The 26809-nt window shown below is 46.8% G+C and overlaps 1 protein-coding gene across 1 annotated transcript in view; it reads left to right on the top strand.

Annotated features, from left to right (window-relative positions):
• Positions 1-2691: 2691 nt before the first annotated feature.
• EBF2 (EBF transcription factor 2) overlaps positions 2692-26809 on the top strand; it is a 206427-nt gene continuing 182309 nt past the window's right edge. The window contains exons 1-6 of the mRNA XM_012435358.2: positions 2692-3382; positions 5857-6013; positions 7107-7170; positions 7438-7493; positions 7974-8047; positions 15008-15076. Coding sequence (XP_012290781.1) covers positions 3252-3382; positions 5857-6013; positions 7107-7170; positions 7438-7493; positions 7974-8047; positions 15008-15076 — 551 coding nt within the window. The 5' untranslated portion in view covers positions 2692-3251. The remainder of the gene's footprint in view (positions 3383-5856; positions 6014-7106; positions 7171-7437; positions 7494-7973; positions 8048-15007; positions 15077-26809) is intronic.

Raw genomic sequence — 26809 nt, 5'->3', positions numbered from 1 at the left:
GGCGCCGGTGTCGGACTCAGCGTCCATTCCCCCCAAAAACCTATAAGGACACAAGCCCATCTGGGTGGGCCGAAACGCCGCCACGCTAGGCCCAAGGCAGCCCTTGTCTCCTCAAGCTCCCGAAGGAACTTCAGCCTGGCCAACGGGGAACTTCACCGCCCGCGGGGAGCCGCCAGGGAGCCATCCCTGGAACCCCCAGCAGCACTACCGCGCGGGGCGCCCTTAACGCCGCCCACGAGTAGCGGGACGGCCACACTCTGTCAAAGTTCGGGGCCAACGCTCCCCTAAATTGACTTCCAGCGGGGCACCGCGGCCCTGGCTCGCGTCTCTAGGGGTTGGCTGGAAGGAGGGGCACCCGCCGTTCGCGGCCTGTTTTGGGGCGGGCAGCAGGGAGCTGGGAGAAAGAAACAATTCATTCGCTTCCTGAGGGGGCATAATTTGGGTGGCAGCTGTTACCGCCAAGAAAAGCTGGCGCCCTCGACCCTGACTTTGCCCTTTAACCCCAGCCAACCTGAGCCTGAGGGGTAAACTGTTGGGGCTGGGCCCAGGCCCACTGCTGACCAGAGGCCTCTCGGGGTGCCCTGCGCACCTTTCCCGGGCAATGTGGAGGTGCAGCCGATCAAAGGCCCCTTGAAAAAAAATCACTGGTCTCATCGGCTTGTCTGGAAGTGGTCACGGCTGTTCCACACTTTCTGCCAAGGAACTCAAGGCTTTGGCCCTGCTGGACGCAGACCACAGCTGAAGAAGGGAGTGTGGGCTGGGGTGGGGGGTGGGTAGTTGCTTGAGGTTCGGGGAGATTTATAAAGAGAGATGGTAGAAGATCCCTGGTGGTTAGTTTTTGCTGGGACCGAACTCCGTAAAACCTGCATGTAACAGAGATCGCCAAGTTGAAACAGGGCAGTGAATCTCATCCCTACAAATTTCCCTCCCACCCTCCCCCACTTCTTGCTGAGGACACTCCTGTCTTACTTGGCTTTTACAAGTCACCCGATCCATTTCCCAATGGCCCTGTATGGTTCTCCTGGCCCTTTTAGTCCAACAGGGAGGACCAAGCCAGAGCCCTGGGGTCCGGGTACCACAGTCAACACAACCCAGAGGAGGGGGATTTACCTTCTCTACCTTCCCTCAAATCAATGACCCCAGGCCCTGGAACCCGGGGCCTGTGCAGAGATGGTCCGTGCACCCACCCCCCCAAACTCCCCAACCCCTTATCGGTTTTCAAGGGAATCTCCGCAGTTGGGAGTAGCGCTTTCTAGTCGTAATCCTGCGCGCGCAACAAGGTGTCGCGTTGGTTAGTCCCATGGGGGCGGAGGTGGAGGCGCGCACTGGTCCCATTCTCAGGAGAGCCAGGTTTTCTTTAAGTGCAAGCTTCCTGTCCGCCCAGGCAAACGAGTTGCGAGGCGCTGTGTCCTCTAGCGGCAAACCCTCGCAGTTCCTTTGCGAGCGCTCACCTACACCTAAGGGATCTGGTCTCTCAAATCTGAGACCTAAGAGGGGAGAAAGTGCCCTGAACGCAGCCCAGGCGCTCGCAAATGCCCTCTCCGTAATGAGGCCAGGAGACCCGGGCGCAATAGCTCGAACTGCGAAGAGCTGATTGTCTCCTCCACAGCAGATGGTCTTTGAGCACAGATTTGCATTCATTGTCTTCAAATCTGTTTTTGCGCTGGTGTTCTAGATTTCAGCAGCAGATCTATGCACAGATCAGAATACAAAAGGAGAAGCAAGAAAATGACACCCAGCCAGGAGGATGTTTAATAGGCACCGCGAGCTGCCCGGCGCAGTTAAAAAGCCGTCTAGGGTTTCAGCTGTTCTCTGAGGCTGCTGCCACCGCCTCCCGGCCACCAGCCTGCGGCCAGCACCGCGGCGACTGCGCGCGGTGCGCGAAGTTTCCGCGACTACCCCGTCCCCGCCCCCCGCCACTCCCGGGGGCTTCGGGAGCAGAGAAGTGGGGCGGGAACCGGAGGACCCGCGGGACTACGCCCCGGCCGCTCGCGCACGCAGCCCGCCTCGATCTGTCAGCAACCTCTCCTCCACACGGGTGCGACTGCCGCTCGCGCCCGCCCGCGAGTGTTTTCCTTAGCTCCTGGACCATTTTCCCCGGCACTGTATTTATTCGAGCAGCACTTGAGCCCCGCTCGTCCATCCCACCCCATTCCCCGCCTTCATTCATATGTCCTCCACTCAGCCCCGTGCAAGCCGCACACAACATCTGATATCACCGTGGAACTCCAGGAGACCTGCGGGAGCCGTTCAGGGAGCTGGGTGCTCTGGGGGACGTTTGCACAAAACATAAGCACATGTGGCCACGCTCACAAGCATGCAAACAGATCCGAATCCCGGGAACGGACGTGCCTCCCGGCAGGCTACAAAAACCTACATCTAGAGGAAGGATCCACGGAGGATTCCCGCAGCCAGGCCGAGCCCGTGCGTCCCCAGCCCGCAGAGCCCGGCTACCCTAAGTCAGTGCAGGATGTCAGAGCCCCCCCCCCCATCCTGCGCACGCACACGGGGTTCGTGCAAGGACGCGACGCCCGCAGCTTTCTGTCCCCTTTCACCTCCCGGACTCCCAGCAACGCAGAGCGTGGCGCGCGCCGCAGGAGGACGTCGGACCGGCTAACCCGGCGCCGGCCAATCCCGAGCGTCCATGCAAATGAGGCTCCTTATCGGGCCGCGGCTCCGCCTCCCGCGGCCAGGGCCGTAGTAACCCATTCATGGGGCCCGCGCGCGGCTGCAGCCCTGCTCCGCGGCGCTCGCAGCCACCGCCTCCTCTCGGCTCCGGGTCTTCCCCTTCCTTTTACAACTGATCCTGTTGGGGATTTTTTTTTTTTTTTCTAAATTGGAACGGTTGGGAGGAGCAGGGAGGGGGGACTTGGAGGAAGGGGAGAGATTAGGCAGCCATCAATTTCTTCCAGTTTCTCCCAGAACAGGTGATGCTTCTAAATTGTGATCACTTTCAGGAGGCAGCGTTGCAGCTGGAAGGATGCGAGCGACCTAGGGTGGAGGGGCTGAGGCGGCAGATCTGAATTTGCGGAGGATAAGAACCCAAACTTTGGCTACATCAGTCCGCACCTCGCCAGTGAAGCAAAGGACGGGTTATCTTTTTTTTTTTTTCCTAAGACTCAAACTTGGGCACTTGATCCCTTTTCTTGGATTGCTTTGGAGGAGACGATTTGCTGGCAACGTTGGAAACAGTCAGGACTGTATTGTTGTAACTCATTTTTAAAGCGACAGTAGAGGATCAGACTTTTTAAATGTTTGGGATTCAAGATACGTTAGGAAGAGGACCAGCTCTGAAAGAGAAATCGCTGGGCGCGGAGATGGATTCGGTCAGGTCCTGGGTCCGGAATGTCGGAGTGGTGGACGCTAATGTCGCCGCACAGAGGTAACCACACGGCCGCGCAATTATTACGCTCTCGGTCTCTCGCTCTTACCGTCTGTCTCTCCGTGTGCACCCCTCCCCTGCTCCCCGTGCCTTTCTCTTTCCCTGTCCCCCCATCTGTCGCCCAGGCCCTGCGCGCTGGGGCTCGCCCTCGGGCAAGCAGAACGCTGCAGTCAGGGGAACGCTCACCGGGCAGCCAGCACTGGAGTTTCTTAACTGCCTGGTCATTGGCGTTTCTCTCCCACTCCTTTACTGCAGTCCATGCTTTGCAAGGAAAAATGACAAAGTAGCACCCAACATCTCTCAGCTCAGTCCCTAGTCCTGTGAGCTGAGCCAGCCTGCCCCGGAGCGGAGCGTATGGATCCGCTCTGGCAGTGGCGGCGCCGGAGGAAAGCCGGCTTCCCGGCCACTCCCGGCTTCGCCACGCCGCCTGCGAGTGCCTGCCTCCCGCATCTTGCTGGGCGATTCCTGGAGCCCGGGAGGCCCGTGGCCAGAGGGTGGCGGCGGCGAGAGGAGCGGGAGAAGCCGGAGCGGCCGCCCGGGAAGGCGAGGCGGCCGGGAGCTCTGGGAGGGGGGACAGGCTGGAGGGTCCTGGCTCAAAGGTAAAACGGTAAGCCAGACGCACGGAGTTGGGGAGCTGGAGAAGAGAAGAAATTAAAAAGAAGAGAAAAGACAGAGTCACGGTAGAAGGAGTTGCGGAAGAAGAAAGAGGCGAGGAAAGGCGACCGGCAGCCAGGCAGGCGCAGAGATCACCAGCTTCTGGTTTTGCGGATCACTGAGGTTGACTTTGTGTCTAGGCGTCCTTGTGCTGGGATAGTAAATACCATGTCCAGGGTGCCACCTTACGAAGACATTACAGTCCCATTCTATCATCACCACGACTGGGTTAGGATTTGTGGTCTCCAGGTCCTTGTCTGCGAGAGAAGCCGCCTTTCTACCCGCAAAGAGCCCGTGAACTTCTTCCACGACCCTCGCCTCCTCGTCTGCACTCCTGTCCACCCACCCACATTTACGTGCCAACATCACTGGGAGAAATTATCCCTTTCCCAAACTGTCCAGGTGTCCCGGGTAGAGCGAACCGGCCTCCACCCTTGGAGGAGAGGAAGCAGAAGTCTCATCGCTCCGGGACTTGGGCCGGCGGCGGTTCCCGCCCTCCCGCGGCCCAGGGCACGAGGATTTCCTTCCCGCCGACCGCACTGCGTGGTGGTGGCTGCCGCGGCGGCGGCTTTCCGCAGCGCTCCGGGACTGGCCGGGCGGCGAGCAGACGGAAATAAGGCGGCATTGCAGAGCCGGCTGCGTCGCGCATTTCCTTAGCCCGGCTCCTTAAAGACGCCTCTCTCGCCTGCCTTCCTTCCCGGGATCAAAAAGTTTGTTGAAGCTGGAACGGGCAGACCGAGTGGGGGAGATCCTAGCCAAAATGTTACCCTTTTCAAAAGAATAAATGAAGGTGCTCGGGCACAGAGGTACACGGCTGGGAGACCGCAGCGCCGCAATCTATGCGCGCGCCTGTGCCCCAAGTCTTCGGTGAAATGGGATCTGATGGCCACGTCGGCTTTGACTGCGACCGGTGGGCTGGGAAGTGTGTGCACACACTCAACACGCTCGAGGGTCCCCTAACTTGGGTTTCACAGTCACTGGGTTCTGCTGGCGCTGCCGGGAAACGCAGCTTGAGTGGGGATCGCGGCAGCCCCAGGAAAGGAGGTTCTCGCCATTTAACAGTTTGGCTTTTCCCCACCTAGCACCTCTGGGATCGAGGGTCCCTTATGTCGGTCATCTCATTTGGGGTGGCCAGAGATCCCCGGGGCTGGTCTCGAGGATTCCCCGCTGCCTCTGTCCCAGGCACAGCTTTTCGGAAGAGCGAGGCAAGCAGCCCAAGGACCCAGACGTGGACTCTGTGTTACTCTCCTGCCTGCACCTTGGGGTTCTTACCCACTACTTTTCCCAGTTAGCATGTGGGCCTTGTGGGCATTGGGTCCAGGACGGGTCACTCGAATTAATACGAAATAAAAGGGTCGCTTCTTCCGAAGGGAAGGAGGCACTTATATTCTCCTAACCCTGGGCCCCAGCTCTGCATCCTGATACACCCAGCAGTACCACCTGAGGGAGTGGATGGAGCCATCCCCATGGTGTAGGATGCGGGTCATCTCTTTAGGGGACCAATCTGGGCCTCTGTGGGCAGCCTGGGTCTTTCGGTTTCCACTAAAGACGGGATGGTGGGTGGCCCAGCGGTGGGATGCCGGACCACTGGGTGGTGTCAGAGACCCCAGGCATCAACCCTGTCACCCAAACCCCGTGGCCACGGTGACTCTGCTAAGGAGTCTCTTCTTTCTTATCCGAATTGGAGAAAAGGCCTAAGGGTCAGAACTCTGGACCTGAGAAGTAGACCCCTTACCCCTCTGCAGTGTTGTGAGCGGTTAGTAACATCGTCTTTTTGTCCTTCCCCGTGTCCTGTGTCCCCCGTTTGTCTCCCTGTGCAGCGGGGTCGCCCTGTCCCGGGCCCACTTTGAGAAGCAGCCTCCCTCCAACTTGCGGAAATCCAACTTCTTTCACTTCGTCCTGGCGCTCTATGACAGGCAGGGCCAGCCGGTGGAGATCGAGCGCACGGCCTTCGTGGACTTTGTGGAGAATGACAAAGTAAGCGGAACTTACCCCCCCGAACTCCGCGGCCTAATAACTCCCTCTTTGCGAAGCACTAAAGATTCCATCTGTCACTCTTGCGACACTTTTCCACTCGCATCATCAGGGAGATAAATTGAGGCTTCTCACCTCCAGCCTCTAAATTAGTCTATTTCCCGAACCTCCTCCCACCCCCACTTCCTCACCGGGTGCTGAAGGTGCGCTCCCGGCTCTGCGCAGGGAGACTGGCGCCCTTAGCAGCGCCTGGTTATGGACTGACGGTGGAGCAAACGCCCTTCGGACTAGACCATAGTTAAAAAGTACACCCAAGGCCACCGCTCCCCTTCTCCGGGTTAATTTTAATTATTTTGCACCTGCGAGAGCCAGCAGGGTGGGCTGAGTTGCATAATTAAATGGAAGCCGGCAGCCCAACCTTGGCCCGCCTTCAGGCTCTGCCTTCTTTCCTCCAAGGCAGAGCCTTCTCTAAATTCAAGCCTGGAATTGGGGGCTGGATTCGATCTCAAATGAAGGACAGGCTGCGGAAACCCATGTGTGATCGAAGGAAAATCTCTTGCCCTTTCCTGGTCTCAGTGTCCCCAGCTGTACAATATGAGCTTTAGAGCAGGCATTTTCCAAAGTCCCTCCTGAACTTGGAACTCAGTCCCTGAGATCGTGGCCCTGCAGGCGCAGTCCTCACAGGATAGGCCCGAATGCTGCCCTTCCAAATGACAAGTCCCTTCACTTTTCTGCCAAGAGAAGTCTTGGGGCTTCCTAAGGACAGACAGAGCCTGATGGGTTGGGTGGTGCCTGTTTAAAGGCAGCTTTGGCGAGTTGTCTGGTTGTGGAAACTCAAGGGTCGCTCTTCTGAGGACATTTTTAAAGGAGACAGAGGGCCGGAAAAGGTCAAGTGGCTACGAGTCTTGGCAAGTTTCCGAGGCGGCCGAGGACGAGCAGATGCTCGTGCCCTGTGACCTAGGGCAGGACAGGTGGTTGTTCAAAGCTGCCTTTTGATGGGGAGAAGGGATGTGGGGTAGGGATTCACTCTCTCCTCTTTCCCTCATTTTTGAGGGGGCTGGAAGGCAGGGGAATGGAACGCTGCTTGTCTTTTCAGGAACAAGGCAACGAGAAGACCAACAATGGCACTCACTACAAGTTACAGCTCCTCTACAGCAACGGTGAGCTCGTATACAGCAACCTTGAGCCGGCGCCTAGCAGCCGGCTTCCGGGACGCACACGGCGACCTTGCCATGATCAATCGCAGGAATGGCTTGGAGACCAGGGCGGCGGGAGGCTTGCCCGGGACAGGGGATTGGGAAGTCACTGTCTCCAGGGCAGCTTAGCCTGGAGAGGCTGCTTGGGCCTCAGCCACAGGGCAGAGACGGGTTTGGGGTGCCCAGAAGGGGCTCCAAGGCCCTTAACTCGTGCCTGTCGGGTCCCCACAGGTGTCCGCACGGAACAGGACCTCTACGTCAGGCTCATCGACTCGGTCACCAAGCAGGTGAGCCCGAAGTCACTTGGTTCCTCTTCGTCTGTCTCTGACCTCCCCCCGCAAAAAACCTCCCAGTTTGTCTCTGACCTGCCCCTCCTCCACGATTTCCTGGGTCAGACTCCACAGCCCCCTCCACGGGAAAATGTTTTCTTTTCTGTGTCTCATCAAGTGTCCTGTTCTGTCTGGCTCAGGAAAACTCTGGGGGTGGAGGGAGGCAAACAAAAAGGATGGAGAGGAAACAATTATTGAGAGATACAGTTCCCCGAAACATTCCATTTTGCTAAGAATGATGTTCTCCTTGGGGCAAACTTCTCTATGATTTCAGTTGAGTTCAAACTCATACGCGCAGGTAGTGCTGCTAGCGGGAATTCCTAACGCGGTGGCACGCGGTGGGAGAAAAAGCGATGTTGTGCTCCTTCTGAAGTCCCTTCTTTCCTTGTCCCCCACCCCTCTCCACATCTTCCCTTCCTGCCCCCACCTACTTCACAGCCCATCGCTTACGAGGGACAGAATAAGAATCCGGAAATGTGCCGAGTTCTCCTGACGCACGAAGTGATGTGTAGGTAAGAGACGCCTTTTCCCAGGCCTGCCAGGAGAGCCCGCAGGTGCTCGAGCCCCGCCTGGCGCGCCGCGTTCCCGGGACTAATTTTCAGGAGTAAGGGCGCGCAGCTGGGAGGCCTCGCGGGCAGACGGGAGGGCCCAGGGTGCAGATTCACGGAAACGCTTTTATTCAAGTTTCTTAGAGCATAGCCCTTAGGACTGGAAAGAAAACCCAGAACGACTCGGGATTCCACGTCTCTGATGTCGCAGGAGTTTCCTCTGGCCAGTGGAAAGTCTCCATTGTCCCGTGGTCAGTGGTAGTGCTGGAAGTGGGCTGGGCAACCCAGGCCGGGTTTGGGATCGGGGATTTTCGGCTGGAGTTCCCGCCGGGCCTCTCGTGGTAGATTTCCAGGCGGGCCGCTTGTGGAGTTACTGAGTGAGAGCCCTGGAAGGACTCCTAGTCTGGGCGAGGGACCGCCAGAGGGTCCAGCGGCTCATTTCCGGGGCGCTTCCTGGCACCCAGCCACCTGAGGTGATGCGGAGGCGTTTTCTTTCTCCCGGGAAGTTGCTCTCTTAGGACTTCACGTGCGGGTGTGTGTGTGTTGCGGGGGGAGGGGAGCAGTGGTGGTTCTCAGGTCAAAAGGAACTACCTGGAAGAAAGATCAGTCCATTTCCCACCAGTGCGTAGGAGGGGCAGGGAAAGGACCCACGGGGAGATCTGGAGTGTGGAGCAACAGCTGGATTCTGATGTTCGCGTCGCGAAAGGTTGTCTACTGGCGTTTCTGCACCTTTCCCATCTTCTTTTTAGAGACCAGTCCATTTCACCTCGAGCCGTGTGTATTATCCACCTTTCTTCTGCATGACTAGAAGAAAATTTAAAAAATCAGAGTAATTGCATTCACACTTACTCTTACAAATGTTTATTGAGTACCTAGTATGTGCCTGGTATTGGCTGGGTGCTGGAGATCCCACCGCAAACAAGAAAGGATATAAATAGGAAACTCTGGAAAGAGTGTGGTTATTTTATCACGAAAATTTAAATGCCTATTCCACACATGCCTTTCTTCCTCCAAAAAGCTCTGATTGGAGGGAAAGCCTCAATCCTTCCTTACTTGGCTATTGCTTTAGTGAGTGTCTCCCAACCCCAGACTTACTAGTTTTGGGTAATTGCAGGCTATCTGATTTAGTGTGGACTGTTTTATGGGCAGCTCCCTGAAGCCCTGTCTCCCTCCCCAACCCAGTCAGGAAGAAACCATAACAATCAGACATGTTTGTTTTGGTTTTGACCAAGTATTAAAAAAACAAACTTTCCAAATGCCAGTGGCTTCAGCTGAAAGCAATGAAGGCTTCCTTACTGGAGTAGCTGGGGGGAGGAAGGAATTGGGAGGAGTAAGATGATAGATACTCCAGTATCCCAGGGACCTTTGATAAATTTGTTCAGAAAGAAAATACAGTTCTGAGATGTGCTTCATATAATACCTAGATGTAAATAGTCAGGATGCTTTGATTAGGTTGTTAGTTGAAAGGAGGTTTTTCTGTTTGTTATTTTGCCTTTTTTTGGAGAGATTACCTTCTGAAAAGGAAAGAAAACAAAACCAAAAACGGATCCATTGTCTAATGAATTATACCTATCATTTTAAATAATACTTGCATGCCCCATCCAGCTGTAGTTAAGACTGACATTTTTATTTTTAAGCCCAATCAAATCCTCCTCATTTTATGCTGTTTAAGTAGCAGCATCAATTTTTAAAGCCTCTAGTTTAGTCTGCATTAGTAACACAATATAAAAATTTAATGTACTGTAACTTCTCTGCATTGGAGACCTGGGAAGATGCTCTGCTGTTTTCTTCCCAAACTAGAATTTAAAATAAATATTAGTTATGTGTAAATAAATGATCCATTGGATGGATACTGTGTGCAGCATGTGTGTGTGTGAGTGTGTGTACATGTGTACAGTTGAGATGTGTGATAGAAAATATTAAATGCATCCAAAAGGGGAGCTATCATTCAATCTATCAGTTAGAGCTGGTTGATTCTCCAGGAAGGGGGAAAAGTTCTTTCTCTTACATTTTAAGAGCCAGTTGTAGCAGTCAGTGATTGAGGGACGAATCAGGTGCCCCATTTCTCAAGGGTTATTGCATATACTTAGTTTCATTTGCACAGTGTTATCTGGCGTACCTGGGCGCTTCCCCGGATGGTTTTATGTTCCATAATCTTTAGTAAAAGGCTCATAAATTGGTGTTTAGCTTTAAATGGGGAACAAAGCAGAGACAAAATAAATCTCTTTAGAAATAACTTTTTTCCCCCTTCCCCAATGGTCTCTGTTCCTCTCTTCTCTGCTTTGGTTCATTTTGCCAATTATTAGCAAGGAGAAATCTAGTTGTTATGTCGCTGCCAGCCACCCCTGAGCCCTCAATGCTCAGAGGGTTAAAAGATATTATAATTTGAACAGAAGTCGTCTCAAGGCCTACAGCTGGCTAATAACAGAGTTGTATTGAGCTCGAGCAAACCCCACAGCTGTGACTTTTCGCCACAAGGCGCAGGCTAGACAGGGCCCTAATCAGATGGGCCAGCCGGGCAGTGAGGCCAGTGTCTTTATCGGCCAGATGGTGTGAATTTAGACACTTTTGTTATGCAATCGCAGGGAGGAGTTGGGGAGAAGAAAACAAAACAAAAGCCATCATGCTGTGCGCTTATTTGAGTTTGAAATTAGAGACAGATTTTTGAAAGTTGAAGGTTGAATTTTAAAAACGATTTTGGAGGGGAAGGGGACACATTTGCTTGTCGTGAGCTGGAGTTTGGCTGACTGGACGCCCTCTGTCCATGACTGGGAATTTTTCCCCTTCCCCAGCCATCTTTTATACCTCTTCTTTTTCCCTTTCTGAAAAATGCAGGTATGATTCAGGATCGCGATAAGATTTCTCATATTTCCCCACCTCCCACTTCCAACTTGTTTTATTTTTTTCTCTCTCCTTCGAAGACTCTGGGTGGAGATGGGGAGAATAAATTGAGAGTGTTTCAAATAAAAGGTTCTCCAAATAAGTACTAGAATAAAATAAACCAAACCAAGGCAGAGAGAAGCAGTGGAACAGCTTTCATTTTCATTCATTAGGAAAAAAAGAGCACCTCTGAGTCTCTCTGGGGTTGTTACAAACACAGTCTTAACCTATTGCCAAGTTCAGTTTCCTCTTCTCTTTGCTTTATTTATTTTTTTACTTTTTTTAAATCTTAGAGTCATTTTCAGTTTTAGAAAACACTTATCATGAACTTCAGACTTGCATGTTGGAGAATAACCCGAAAAGCCTTTTAACTAAAGTCGCTGAACCTGAAGCTGGTCATCCAGGCTTTGTCTACACAGCAAACGGAAGGGAGAATTGAGTTTGTCATCTGAGTAATTCAGGGACCTGGTTTCTGAGCTGTTCCACACTGTTGGGAGAGTGTAGGTTCACAGACATCTCAGGTTCTCCATTTCCCATTGCTTGTACTGATATTGCTGGCAGGAGGAGGACTGAACACCATTTACAAAACAAAACAAAGAACAACTAGAACATATTAATGAAAACTTTTCTCTAAAAAAAACAAAAGATTTGCTTTGGCCAACTTACAGATCTAGGAAAATCTTAAGATAGGCTCAAATGGGGCTAATTCAACCAAGTTCTATTATTTTTATACCTTTTCTGTTATAGTTTGGCCAAGTGAGGGTCTTCTATGTATTTTCTGTGCTGAATATCAATGTTAGAGATGATATTTAAATATGTTACTGTTGGAAAATGGAGGATCAGATCCTAAAGTTTCTCTGCATTTTTCTTTGAATATCATTTCCTCCCAAGTTCATTCCCTACGTTATACTACTCTGGCACCAGGCTTACATTTTTATCTGTTTTTCTTTTCCTCCAGAGGAAATCCCCATGGAAGGCAGCTGAATTCAGCTGAACAACTTTGCAAACTTACTCAGACCCCTCAGAATCATTCCTACCCAAACTAAACAAATTGGCACATTCTGACAGTGTGCACTCTTGTAATTAAATTGTACCCGGCATTGCACACATATTTGGGGTTAGGTTGACATGCTGGTGATGTCAAAGGGGAGAGTCTTGCTTGAAGGTCTTTAGGTAACTAGCATGTATGGGTCTTTTGAAATTGTGTTGCTAAGAAAAATGGTCTGCCTGAGCTGCAAAGGTATTACGTTGACATAAGCACTATTCTAGAAACAGGAAAGGTGGGAGAAATGGGTGGGAGGGTGGGGATTTGGGAAGACAGACAAGGGCTTTAGGAGGTAGGAGAGCAGCTGGCCTGCGTTTTTATTGGTGTTAATCTTGGGATGGATTGAAATTTTAAAAGTTAAGATCTAATATAATTTCAAAGGCCAAATATTATTTCAGAAAGTCCCAGTGGCAAACTCTGGTATTTAAGAAAGTTGAGATCATTTTTCTTTTCCTTCCTACTAATTTGATTAAATTTCTTAAAACCTCATTGTGCCCATTTCCTGCAAATGTTTTAGCATCTCTTAAGTACATTTTACTTTCTGAGGATGGTAGACTTATTCACTGGCGAATCCACACATTCTGCATGAAAGAGATGGGTTTAAAAAGCTTTAAGACATTTATTTGTTTGTTTATGTTTAATTCTGTGGAGAACCAGAGAGGGTAAATGAGCTGCAGAGAGCCACAGAGCTAGGACTAGGGCTTGGAGTGGTGGCATATGCCTGTAATCCTAGCACTTTGGGAGGCTAACGTGGGCAGATAGATTGAGCCCAGGGGTTCGAGACCAGCCTGAATGACACAGTGAGACCCTGTCTCTACCAAAATAAAAAATAAAAAATTAGCTGAGTGTGCTGGTGTGTACCTGTGGTCTCAGTTACATAAGGGAGGCTGAGAAAAGAGGATCATTTAAAGCTGGGAGGTTGAGACTGCAGTGAGTCATCATCATGTCACTGCATGCCAACCTGGGCAACAAAGTGAGATCCTGTCTCAAAAAAACAAAAACTAGGATTGGGTTGGTGTTAGGCCTTTGGGTTCCTGCTATCACATGACTTCCTTTTTAACTCTTGTTATTGCCAGTTTCAAAGGGTGCTCATGAAATCCCCTAGGCTCATGGACTTAAACCTAGAAAGGACTCTAGAGAGAATCAAATCCAGCGCTTTCATTTTATTCATAAGAAACAAAAAGCCAAGAGGGGTTAAAGACATTTGACTAAATTTGTGAAGCTGGTTGATGGCTTGGACACCAGAACACTGATTCCCAGTTCAGCAACTTCATAAGGTATCACATCAAACTTAGACTACAGAAAAACTACCATGGGAAGGGTAGTGCTCACTTATAATTTGATTGTTGTTAGTATGCTTACTTCTTAGGCATATTCTCCAACCAGTATGGATAGTAACGATTTTTTAAAAAGCCATGTCAAGGCTACATTCTTAGCCAACTATAGTTGATAGTGGACCATGTGCCTGAGATGAGCAGAGAGGTATTCAGAAGTCTGTAGCCCTGACAAGCAGCAGATGGGCTACCTGGTGGTAAGGGGAGTGAATTCCCTGTGCTTCTTACCAGCAAGCTTCCTTTGCCCTTCTCACATTCGTCTAGGTATTTTTGAATAGATACCTTTGGATTGGAGTGTTTTGCTCCCCTCTCAGGTCCTAGGGAGTACTTTCTGTTTGTTGTAATTGCCTTAGGGGATCTTTTTTTATCTCCCTCTCAGCTAATCCCATCAGCATTTACTGAGGTCTTTCTACCAGGTACCCAGTGCAAGGGGGATGTCCTGGGAAGCGGAGTTTTCAGAACTGGGACTTACAAACAGTGGGATATCATTTCTGTTTCAAACTTGGGGAAAATTATTGGAGATACTATCCCACAGCTCCTTGCCGCATTTTCCTCCTATTTTAAAATGCATACCATAGCTCTGGTCCTCCTCCTTCATCTTTGAAAAATGACGGAAATGAGTGAATGAATAAATGTTTACAAAGTATACCAAGATCTCTGGAGAAAGACGTTATGTAAATAAGCTTTGTAGTAATTCAGGCAGCCTATTTTATACATTTTCCTTCCTCCTCTTTCTTTAAATATTTATTAAGCCACAAAGACCAAAAATATCATAAAATCATTGAGCATCAATCTGGAAGTGACCTCATTGATCTTAAAATCCAACCTTCCATGGTTCAGATTACAAATATGGCTCATGGGAAAGTTGATTTGCTGAGAATTAGCCAGCTTGTAAGTCCCAGAGTGAGAATTTGAGTATATTTTGGCTTCAGGTTCAGTGTTTTTATTTTTTATTTTATAAAATGTGGTCATAAATCCTGCCCTCAAGCAGCTTATAGTTGGGAAGCTACCTTGAACAGATTTATTTATTTATTTTTTCTTCAACCTTTATTTTAAGTTCAGGGGTACGTATGCAGGACGTGCAGGTTTGTTACATAGGTAAACAAGTGCCATGGTGGTTTGCTGCTCAGATTATCTCACCACCTAGATATTAAGCCCAGCATCCGTTAGCTATTCTCCTTGAGGCTCTCCCTCCCAGCATCGCCCCTGCAGCAGGCCCCAGTGAGTGTTGTTCCCCCTAAGACAGATTCATCTTTGTGAATGTTCTTGTGGCCAGGCGCTACAGCTCACACCTGTAATCCCAGCACTTTAGGAGGCTGAGGTAAGCAGATCACCTGAGGTCAGGAATTCGAGACCAGCCTGGCCGACATGGTAAAAACCCATCTCTACTAAAAATGCAAAAATTAGCTGGGCATGGTGGTGCACACTTGTAGTCCCAGTTATTGGGGAGGCTGAGGCAGGACAATCGCTTGAACCCAGGAGGCGGAGATTGCAGTGAGCTGAGATCGAGATATTGAGCCACTGCACTCCAGCCTGGGTGACAGAGTCAGATTTTGTCTTGAGGGGAGGAAAAAAAAAAAGAATGTTCTTGTTTGTCATGTGCACATTGCATTTTCTTGATTTAATAAATTTCTTTTACTCTTTTGGTTCCTTCCCAATCTACAGTCGATGCTGCGAAAAGAAAAGCTGTGGAAACCGAAATGAGACTCCGTCGGACCCAGTCATAATTGACAGGTAGGGGGAAAAAGTGATTTTTCAATCATTTTTGGTTTCTTTTCTTCATGAACGTCAACTCTGAGTACTGATCCGTGGAGCTTTGCTGTCAGGTTGGTTTCATGTTATTTCAAGATACTAAGCTCGTTCAACAAGGGCCTCCTCATGCTGGCCTTTCTTGGCAGAAGCCAGAATCTTCCTTTGGAACACGTGTCTCTAAATCTGTGGCGGAGTCTTTTCCAGGTGAACCAACTTCAGCCTAATAAGTAGTATGTGTGGTGAAGGACATAAGCAATGGCTTCTCTCCTCTCGGGCAGGGGATGGTCTCAATCAATTTTCTAGAAGAGGCAGTGTGTGCCCCCAGTTAAGTGGCATCTGCTTTATTATTCTCCATGATTGCTGCTGGGCTGGAAGATTATCAATTTAGAGTATGGTTTAGGGGATTAGGACAAGCACTCTTTGCATTGAGGGAGATTCTTTTCTACCATGGAGGATTGCATCCTGGTTCTATGTTATATTTTCAGAATGGGAAAGATTCTTTGGGACAAGATACTAATTCACTGAAATGTGATTTAGTCATCCTCTGCTGCCTGTTTTTGTGATTGGAAGCAGAACTTACAAACCAACGAAGAAATACCAAATTAACTTCCAGCAATCATGTAATTTTTAAGAAACCCCATATTCCCACCCCTAATTTTTTTCTCTTTCGTTAAAAAACGGAATAATTCCCTGTTGCTTCTTTCCTTGGGTTTTCACATTTCTAGCCAGGTCCTGAAATGGATTGGAGAGACCACAGTCTCCAAAGTTGTTATGCCAATATTCCAACAAATTCTCAGTTGGGAGAATGGAACCTCTGCCATTTTTCCCAGAAAGCCAGCTTGGTTTCTTCGTGGAAAGTATAGCATAGCCTAGGAATTGAGGAGGCTGGAATTCTGGTCCTGTCCTAGCTTCTGACCTTGGACAAAGCACTCAGCATCTCTGTTCTTCAATTGTATAAAGGTGGGTTGGGGGGTCTGTCACTGCTGTAGGCTTCAAGAGGCTACTAAAATATCAATGGCAGCTTTGCAGTGTTTTCTGAGATGCTTGGAAGAGAATGATAGGCAGATATAAAATATTTGTTGGATGGTATATAGTGTCTTTGCCATTTTAGAAGGTTCCAGTGAGCTGTATTTTAGGGAGGTGTTCAGGGTTGCTCTGGTGTTTTTGAAAGTACAGAGATGCTTAATTATACACAGTTGCAAGGACTCTTTGGAGTCAGTCATCTTCCTCATCTTATAGATGAAAAATCTGAACCTTGAATGGTGGCATGACTTGCCCGTGGTTGTGCAGCTGGTTGGGCAGAGCTGGCATTGGAACACAGTTGTCCTTACTTTCAGGCCGGGTGCGGTGGCTCACGCCTGTAATCCCAGCACTTTGGGAGACCAAGGTGGATGGATCACTTGAGGTCAGACATTTGCGACCAGCCTGGCCAACATAGTGGAACCCTGTCTTTACTAAAAATACGAAAGTGAGTCAGGCATGGTGTTGCGCACCTTTAATCCCAGCTACTCGGGAGGCTGAGGCAGGAGAGTCACTTGAACCTAGGAGGTGGAGATTGCAGTGCCAATGTCATGCCACTGCACTCTGGCCTGAGCGAAAGAGCAAGACAGTGAGACTGTCTCAAAAAAAAAAAAAAAAAAAAAAAGGAACACAGCTGAGCTGTCCCTACTTCCAGACTTGTGCTTCTCTTCATGGCCACAACCTCGTCCTCCCAGCACTTCCTCTGTCCTAACTGATGAGTTGGATCTGCTCATTTCTCTGTTTCCCAGGGATTCTCTGGGAGACCGGAAGATGTGAGAAAGCCTAGACCAAGGTCCTGTCCTTTAGGGCCTGTGGACTGAGCTCACTAATCTTTATCTAGTCTTTTCCACCATCTTTAGCTTCTCTTTTAAGAAGGTACTCTAACCTTATGACCGTTACATCCTTTCTTGTAATAAATACCTCTAAACCAACTTTAGAAATGTTTGCAAACCTGTAAATACTCACCTGCACCTCGGATCTCATAAGCACATACCTTAATGGCTCTGCATTGAACAGGAGCTCCTACTTTAAAGAACTGTATCTAACTGCATTCACAGATAAAGCTGACTATGCTCATGTTTTCTTCCTGTGTAACACACATGTTACAAAAGAAGGTACACATGTACAAAAGAAAGTATCCTTGCATCTACAGAAAGAAAAGATTTTCATATTAGGTGCCTTCATAGTTTGTGCTAGCATGCTTTAAAGTCTTCTGAGAAAGTGGAAATTGTATCTTGGCTGCAGATTACGAGTTTTATGTGACTGTGGCATTTATTTTTAGTATCCTATACACAATACAATAGCCCAGTGATGTCTCTGCATCACTTGAAATATGTGTTACTTCTGAAATGTTGCGTGTCTACACATGGAAACATACATACCAAAGGGTACTGTAAATTGCCTAGTATCAGGTTTTAAGGGCGCCCACTTTAGTATAAACAGATGCATTTGTTTGACTTGCTTATTGTAGGGCTTTCGTTTGAAGATAACCGTTCTCTCACTGAAACCTTGTCTTTTTGCTCCTGAGTGTCTTTTGGGTTTACCTTAGCCTTCTTGCCTTCATTTTCAGAAGTAAAATGGCAGGAAGCAACATGAGCAGAGTGGGATCCCATCTATACAAAAAAAGAAAGTTAGGCATGGTTGATGCACACCTGTGGCTCCAGCTACTCTGGAGGCTGAGGTGAGAGGATCACTTGGATCCAGGAGGTTGAGGCTACAGAGAACCATGATCATGCCACTGCACTCCAGCCTGGGTAACAGAGTGAGACCTGTCTCAAATAAAAAAGAAAAAAAGGCATGAAGTCAGGTTTCCATTTGTTGAAGGTGGGGATGGTGCTTAGAGTATCCAGGGGTCTGGCTCAGCCTTGCATCTGGTCTCTGCATCTATCTGGCAACTTGGACATGCGGAGTTCCCTCACAAGCCCCAAATGGGTGCAAAGCAGTCTATTTTGGATTTCCTCTGTGTAAATATAGAACTCTGTTATTTGCCCTTGTTCCTATAATGTCAACTAATTATCTCCTCCCCCTTCTCACCTAACCTTACCAGATGCAGTTAATTTACACTATCTGTCTTTGCGTTTTCTCACACAACAGGCACGCTCCACTCTGGCTCAGAACAAGTCTGTTTATTCCCTTGAAATGTGCATGTTCTGGGAAGAGGGAGAGGATGGTTTCCCAAGTTTTCAACTCAAAGGACCCCTTAAGCTTCTTCCTGGGTGAACACAGGGTTTGGCAGGATTTTTCCTTCCAAACCACTATGGAAAAGTAATAATACAGCTATAATTCCATTTTATTAATCAAAAACATAGAACAAAATGGGAAGGGAAAACATCTCATCTCAGAAATGTCGTTGATATGGTCAATGGCCAGTTTAAAGGGTTTTTCATCGGGGTGAGATAACCAGTGTTACCACACTGACTTCGGAGGCTTCCCGCTCAAACACTAAACAACTTGTCTTCCCGGTGAGCCCATGTGACCATATCCCAGCAGATCTTCTGTTTCCAATAGGCTGCTTGAAATATGAAAAATCGCTTTTACTACCATGTGGCCCCTTAATTGAAAACCACTGGAATTTACAATAGGGGATCCCCCATTAGGGACTTAGTTCTCCATTTCCCAAAATTTAGCCCCAGACTTGGAGTTTTTCCCCCAATACTAAATTATTCCCTGCCTTCATCTCTCTAGAAATATAAATTTATTTTTTATTTTCAGTTTTTCAGTATGCTTTTGTGAATTCTTGGACAATTACAGCCCTCTTCAAAAGACCAGCCCAAAATGCAGCCCAACAGGACTTGCTGCTGAATCAAGGGTCTCCTTATTAATTCTTAGTGTTAAAATCCAAAGTCCCCATCGAGGGGAAAAAGTCCCAAAACAGAACAGAACAAAACAGAAACAATCATGAAACATCATCCTTACTGTGATCTTCAGCTGAGCTCTTGTCTGTAAAGACCTGTGTGGTAAATAAGAATAAAAGGCCTGAATGGATTTGCATTTGTGTTTTGGAAGGAAGCTGTATTTCAACCTTGGTTGTTAGGGGCTGTGTTCTCTTCAAACACTCTTCTCTATCTGGAAGCTTCTCTGACGATCCAGTGAGCCTCTGGGGGACTCAGGACAACCTGATGATCTGTGAGAAGAGGATTTTAGGGACAGTCTGACTAATGTGGGAGAAGGAAGATGAGTCCCTGTTGTTCCTGTCCTCGTCAGCCCCATAGAAAGTCAGATGGATAGGATACCAAGAATTTCTTTTGAATCTTGGTAGGCTGCCCATGTGCATACTGGTAGGGTATTTTCTAGTAAATAAATAAAAAGCAGGTTCAACCTATTTCTCACATGCTAAATATCCCAGTCTTTTGTTTGGGAACATTGGTCTCATATATTTCTGAGCTCTCTTCCCATGGGGTCCATTTTAAGTGTTGAAGTGTTTTTGTTTATTTTCTTTCTGGAGAAACCAAACAACAGAATGACCTTCATTCGAAAGATTTGTTCAAAAAGATCTGACTAAACTGAAATTTAGTTGCCCATGAGGGGTTTTCCTAACACCATTTTCTCTCTTTCTCTTTCTTAAAATTTAATTGTGGTAAAATACATATAAAATTTATCATCTTAGCCATTTTAAAATGTGTAGTTCAGTGGCATTAAATACATTCACGCTGTTGTGCAACTATCACCACCATTCATTTACATAATTCTTTTCATCTTGGAAAACTAAAACTCTGTACCCATTGAACAATTCCCCTCTTCCCCTCTGCTACCCCCCAGCACGTGGAAACCACACTTCTATTTAATGTCTCTATGAAGTTAACCACTCTGCATTCCTCACGTAAATGGAACCAGGTAGTGTTGATTGTTTTGTTTCTGGCTTATTTCACTTTGCATCACCTCAAGGACTCTCCGTGTTGCAGCGTGTGTCAGAATATCCTTCCTATTAAAGGCTGAATGATATTCCATTGTATGGATGATCCGCATTTTTTCTATTCATCTGGCAATGGGTTGCTTTGACCTTTTGGCTACTAGAAATAGTGTTAATGTGGACATGAGAATATGAGTATCTGTTTGAGTCCTTGCTTTCAATTCTTTTGGGAATATACCCAGAAGTGGAATTGGTAGACTAGATGGTAATTATATTTTCATTCCATACTGTTTTCTACAGGAACTGTACTATTTTACATTGGTAGCCATGTACAGTAGTCATGTACAGTATTTTACACTGGTGGCAACGTAAAATAGAACAGTTGCTAGAAAACAATATGGCAGTTCGTTATTGTTCTTCCATATTGTACATAAGCACGAGCAAGGCTTCCAGCTTCTCTACATCTTTACTGGTACTTGTTCTTTTTGATTTTTGTTTTAGTCATCCTGATGGGTATGACTCTTGTCTTTAATGATGTTTTCTCCTTCCATCATCTTGGTGAGGGCATTGTCATCTGCTGGTCATGCCTCTGGTCCAGGCTGGTCATTGGCCCTCCTCCTGCTGTCTAGCGCAGCCTTTTCCTGCCTCTCTCTGCCTCATGGAGTACCTTGTTCTACTGGAGCATATGTTTGGGTTTACTTTCCCCTGGGCTGTACTTGTTCTTTCTCTCTTTCAAGTGTGTTTCTTAACTCCAGTGAAGTGCAATTAGTGGGATGGAAACTTTTGGAGAATCACTGTAGAGATGGAATTTCGGTGGTAGTTGGAGTTGAGCTGCAGGTGAGGTTTATGTCTACAAAGTGACCATTGCCTCACTTTCCTCAGAAATGGGCAAACCAGATCTACCAGTAGTGATATCTCCTGAATGAAGACTTCTGGCTCTGAGACAGATAGATAATAAAACCAGTAATAACATTTATCTAACGGTTAATTGGCACTTACTGTATGTTGGGCATTGTACTGTGACATTGGTGCTAGTAAAATAATCTAATAATTTTAATCTTCAATGGTTGACAAAAGTCTCAACTTTGAAGGAAAAAAAATCAGCCTTAAGGAGTTACAGAACTCGGCCAAGGTCACATAGCTAGTTTACCTGTTAAACTGGAATTTAGTCAATAGGTGGAAATTACAGAGATAAAGAGTTGGGTATAATAGAAAAAAACTGCAAAATTAAGAGCCGTGAAGATGGAAGGGTCTGGTGAGTGTGATCTGGAAGAACTGATAGGAACACTGGAGGGGGATTCTGGTTTTGGGGAAGGGGTGGGCTGTGTTGGCCCCTGGAGTAGCATTTAACTCTGAGACTGTGTGAGTCACATTTGACTGTGTGACAGATTTGACAAAATGTCAGTCCTTGGCATGAGTGAGGGGTGGGTAGTGCAGTGTAGCAAAAAGGCCCCAAATTAGGACCTGGAGACTGCATTGGACCCCAGTACATTCACTAGTTAGCTGTCTAATGTTACAGAGGTCAAGAGCCTCCTCTCTGAGTCTCAGTTTCCTTATTTGTAAAATGAAGTACCTTGGGTTCATGGGTGACTAATATATTACCTTCCAGTTCTACTCTTTCTGATTCTTGCCGAGGCCTCAAGTTTAGGGGTCAGGGATGCTAATTCATCCCTGTTCCTCAATAATTTACTGAGATTATTAATATATATGTCTTCTCTGTCCAGACTCTTCATCTCCAGTATGGGAGAACCCAGTGCTGTGAAGAGCCCACAGAAACCTGGCCCCAGGCAATTAAAAAAATTTTTTTTGGAGACAGGGTCTTGCTCTCTTGCCCAGGCTGGAATGCAGTGGTGCAGTCATAGCTTGCTGCAGCCTCAAACTCCTGGGCTTAAGTGATCCTCCTGCCTCATCTTCCCAAGTAGCTTGGACTACAGGTATGCCACTATGTCTGGCTATCTTTAAACTTTTAGTTTTTTTGTAGAGACAGGGTCTCACTCTGTGCCCAGTCTTGTCTCAGGAATTCCTGGCCTCAAACAATCCTACTACCTCAGTCTTCCAAAGCGTTGAGATTACTGGCGTGGGGTGCTGCACTCAATGTATTTTTTTTTAAAGGGAAAATTTCATTCCCTCAGGGAGGGTTTAGGTTTTCTCAATAAAAATCACAGATTATCCAATGTGAATGCATCATTCTTTCATGATCTCATTCCATTGTTTCCTAGCAAAACGTTTGTTAGTCTCTTGGACTTTCAGGGAATTACAGGTAAGATAAAGGACTCTGCAGCTGGGGAAAAGTGTCCCTATGAATTGAAGCTCTTCACTGGAGGACACTGGAGCCAAGTGGTGAAAAAGAAACAAAAATTTTCAAGAAAAAAAGACTCCTCTTCATGATTGGAGAGGTGGTGCTGCAAAATTCACTCATGTAGTTGGGTTAGTGTTTAAGAATTACACTTATTCTGCTTGTCTGACCAGTTTCCTGACACTGGAGCTTTAGGATATGATGCAAACTAGCTGAGTCGTCTATAAATGGGCTTGTTCTATTATTCATTCACTTGGTAAGTCCTTGTGTTATTCAGTCATCAAGCAAAAAATATTTGTGAATGGCAGTGAGAGATCAGGGAATACAACAGGTATGGTTCCCACTCTTGTGGAGCATACAGTGTAAATAATCACCCACATAAATACATATACATATACATACACACACACACACACACACACACACACACACATTTTGAAATGGAGTTTCACTCTTGTTGCCCATGCTGGAGTGCAATGGCATGATCTCTGCTCACTGCAGCCTCCACCTCTCAGGTTCAAGTGATTCTCCTGCCTCAGCCTCCCGAGTAGATGGGATTACAGGCATGCACCACCACTCCCAGCTAATTTTTTTTTGTTTTGTATTTTTAGTAGAGAGAGGGTTTCTCCATGTTGATAAGGCTGGTCTCGAACTCCCGACCTCAGGTGATCCACCCTCCTCAGCCTCCCAAAGTGCTGGGGTTACAGGCATGAGCCACTGCACCCGGCCAGTAAATACATATTTACAAAATACAAAAATTGCTCTGAAGACTAGGTCAATGGATGGTAGCTGGGTTCCAATATTTGAATCCCATCCTTTCTTTCTCCATGAATCCCCCTGTCTGGAACACAGATCTTGAATTTTTTCTCTTTTCTCCTTTTGTACACACTGTTTCCACCTGGAATACCCCAAGCACTCTGCCAATATAAATCCTGTCCCTTTTTCAAGACCTAGTTCAGATTCTACTTCCTCAGAGATACTAATTCTTACAGCAAAATCTTTTCACTTGACTTTTGTAACAAATCCTTACTCTTGTTCAGGGTATGGGTATTATTTATATTATTTGTTTGTTTATTTTACCTATTTCATGCTTGCTTTACATTCCGTTTGTAATTCTCAGATACAAGATACCATTTAAACCTTGATGCCAATGTTTATTAGCTGTGAGATGCTGTTAATGATACTACCTCTCCCCTTGAGTTGTCGTGTTATATATGTTAAAGTAAGGCACCCAAATAAGGCATGATAGAACAGATGCTTTAAAACAAGGCAGGGCAATTATGATCCTGTGTCTCACACTGCGTCTTTGCAGTGACTCGGATGCTACAGACACTCCATAGATATTAATTCACAGATTAATCTCTGACTGCCAAGCATCGAAGAGTTTGGGTGACTGAGTCTATTGGCAGTTCATATAGGACCATTCCTGTGACTTCCTGCATTCTACAGCCTCTTAGCGATCCTATGCCCAGTGGCAGATAGGTACAGAACAGGCCCAAGAACAGATATTTAGTGTTGTAAAGCAGAATAAAATTCTTACTTATATTTAGTAAATATCGAGGGCCAATTATGTCATGGACCTTGCAAGGGGATCTGAGGGATACTAAGACTGAGTAAACAGAAAGCTTTCCCATTAGGAGCTTGGCATTGATATGGAAAACAAAGGATGTGTAGATATGACTATGATGCTATGCAGAATGTGAAAAGTGCTGTAAAAGAGAGAAAAGGATACGCACTCTGGAAGATCTGAAGTGCAGAGATGATTTCCATCATGGCAGAGATAGGTGGGGTGATGGCTATACCTCGAATATTTACAAATTGGGGCAGAATGGCCTTCTAGGAAGAAAGTGTGTTGAAAAAAGCAGGTGGAAAAGATAGAGTTTCCCAAACCTGCACATAGTTTTAGAGGTACGTGCTGGATACGTGTGGAGGGAGACAGTAAGAGAAATTGGAGAGATTATTTGGGCCCAGATTTTGGAAGACTTTATATGCCCCATACAGAAGTATTTTGAAATTACTTTGTTGGTGATAGAAGATGTAGAAGGACTTTGAGTTGTGCCATTTCACGACCAGGCTGGTATTTTCGAGAGAGAACTTTGAGGATGGATTGGAAAACGGAGAATGGAAGTAGGGGAACCTGCTACAAAGTCAGTTTTTTCCTTGCCAGATATTCTGGTATCAGCCGCTGGAGGGAAAAGGTCCTTCTTCTCACCTCTTCACACCCCACTTCCCCGCCCCCAGTACGCTCCCCACTCCAAAGCTTTTGCTGATGTTGCCGCTTGTCCCCATGAGTACGCGTCTTCTTTGTTCACTGGGAAGCTCAGATTCATTGCAGGGAACTGCTGTTATACCATCTGGCAATCTGAATTTTTTAGTAGCCTGGATGTTTGTGAGAAAGCAGAAACTCTGAGGCCAGAATCCAAACCATTTGTAAGTAATTCTTTAGAAAAGAGGGAGAAAAATGAAAACCAACTCACCATGACTAGCATTCTCTCATTCAAAGCACTTGCCCAAGACCTCGGGATCAATTCCCAGTGAAAATCAGAGGACCAACTGGATGTATATGGTTATTAGAACAGATGATGGCATGCTTCAACTTCCAGCTTCTTCCTTGTAAAATTGTGTGGTGTGATTAAATAGCAGATTTGCTAGGAAGGAGATAAGTCAAGAGGAGCAGAAGAACAGTACTCTAGAATTGCGCTGTGCTAGAAATAAGAAGTAGGTATTTGTTTTAAGAAAAGGCATCTCTTTGCAAACTCATCCAGCTGGCTTTAGGAGAAACAGAGATCCTGGAGCCTGGGAAAGATTAAGATAACACTACATATTTACCCAAAGAGGACCTCTCAAAACTGCCAGTTATCATCTTTCTTCTTCTATTTGAGTGAACAGTGCTGAATTAGTTCGTTGGGCCTATTTTTGATACAGCTAAGAGACTGACATGCCAAATGCTTGGGAAATGAGACATAAATATCAAGGAGAGAAGGAAGTTATCCACAGGTGATTTGCAGATTTAGGATTCTACCCACTTGGGATTGATGAGATGATTTGTTTGTGAATTAGAGTCTTGTAAGAATTGTTTTGTATTGCTGTCTTCTTCACATTGACGTAGAGTTGCAATTGGAGGGGACATTTGATCAGAAAGGGAAGTATGAGTGATGAGAGGTTCCAAGCTTGTCAGCCAGCCTAGACTAAAGCTTGCAAGCAGTCACCATTTCATCAGTCTGGACTGGGTCATTGATGAAATGGTTGTCCTCCAAGTTTTATTCTAAACTCAAAATTTCCAGTGAAGGCAAACTTTCCTGTTCCCCTCAGGACCACCAAGGAGCCAGAGCTGGTGAGAAATGCAGCAGGTACCCCCATTTTACAAGAGCCTTTGAGAGGGAAATAAGGGGAGAAATTCCTAACTCCACTGATGTGATAACAGAAATGGAGGAATTCGCAGGGATAGAACCAACACTTTGGGACTAATGTCTTCATTTTTAAAAAGCCCGTCAGAAGCCAAGACTTTTAAAACAGAGAACTCACAAGATGACAGTGAGATGAGGGTTGGGGCTGTTGTGTATCTGAATGCTGCTACTTCCATGTAGCCCCTCCAAAAAAGCCCCAAAGTGGGTCTCTACAGAGACAAAAGGGGAGCTTCTTTGGTGCTTTATGCACAATTGCACAGGACATTTTTCTAATTAGTTGAAAACTATGTGCACAATTCATTTTAGCTACAGACTGGAAATGTTATCCCACATTACAGAGTAGAAAACCCAATTGAAGATCAACAATTTCAGGAGCTGTGTAGCAGGTCAAAGACTCAGCTGGGATAAGAGACAAGGTCTCCAGCTTCCAGAAGAAAACTGAGGTGGTCTCTGCAAGGAGGGGGAAGAGAGAAACAGTGGGATTCACATAGAATAGATTGTGGCTGAATTACAGAGCTTCTAACTGGACTGAAGACTTGGAGGATTTGCTGAAGGCTTGAGGATTCATTACCTTCCAAGCACATGCCTTGGGGCAAACCAATGGCTTTTGACTTTACTATAATCAGTGATTTTGTGTGGAGCCCGTTTCTTACATGCAAAAAGCATTTTCTCACTTCAGAAGATATACATAGGAAATAGATTTATGACCTGAGGGCTGAGAACTCAAAGTGAGTGTTGTTCCTGTAGTGTGGTAATAACTGTAGTAAAATTTGGCATCAGCACTGGTTTGCTTACTCCTCTGCCATTCATCCATCCATCCATCCATTCATTTCTTCCCTCTCATTAAATCTAGCAAATAAAAACTAGGATGCCACTTAAATATAAATATCAGATAAGCATAAATGATTTTTTAAATAATGTATGTCCAAATTAAATTTGCATTTCAGAAAAACAATGAATCATTTTATAGCATAAGTCTGTCCCATGCAATATTTGGGATATACGTATACAAAAAAAAATTCATTGTTTATTTGAAATTTAAAATTAGCTGAGCATCTTGTATTTTATCTGGCAAACCTATCTGAATCCTAGTTTCTTAGGTGAGGAGTTGGAAAGCAATAGCCCTTTCTTAGTGCGCGGAG

This window comes from Aotus nancymaae, unplaced genomic scaffold (genome assembly GCF_030222135.1).
Source record: "Aotus nancymaae isolate 86718 unplaced genomic scaffold, 86718_ANA_hifiasm-v0.15.2.pri h1tg000079l, whole genome shotgun sequence".
NCBI lineage: Eukaryota > Metazoa > Chordata > Mammalia > Primates > Aotidae > Aotus > Aotus nancymaae.
The sequence above is the reverse complement of the archived record's forward strand: the minus strand, read 5'-3'. Positions and strand labels throughout refer to the sequence as shown.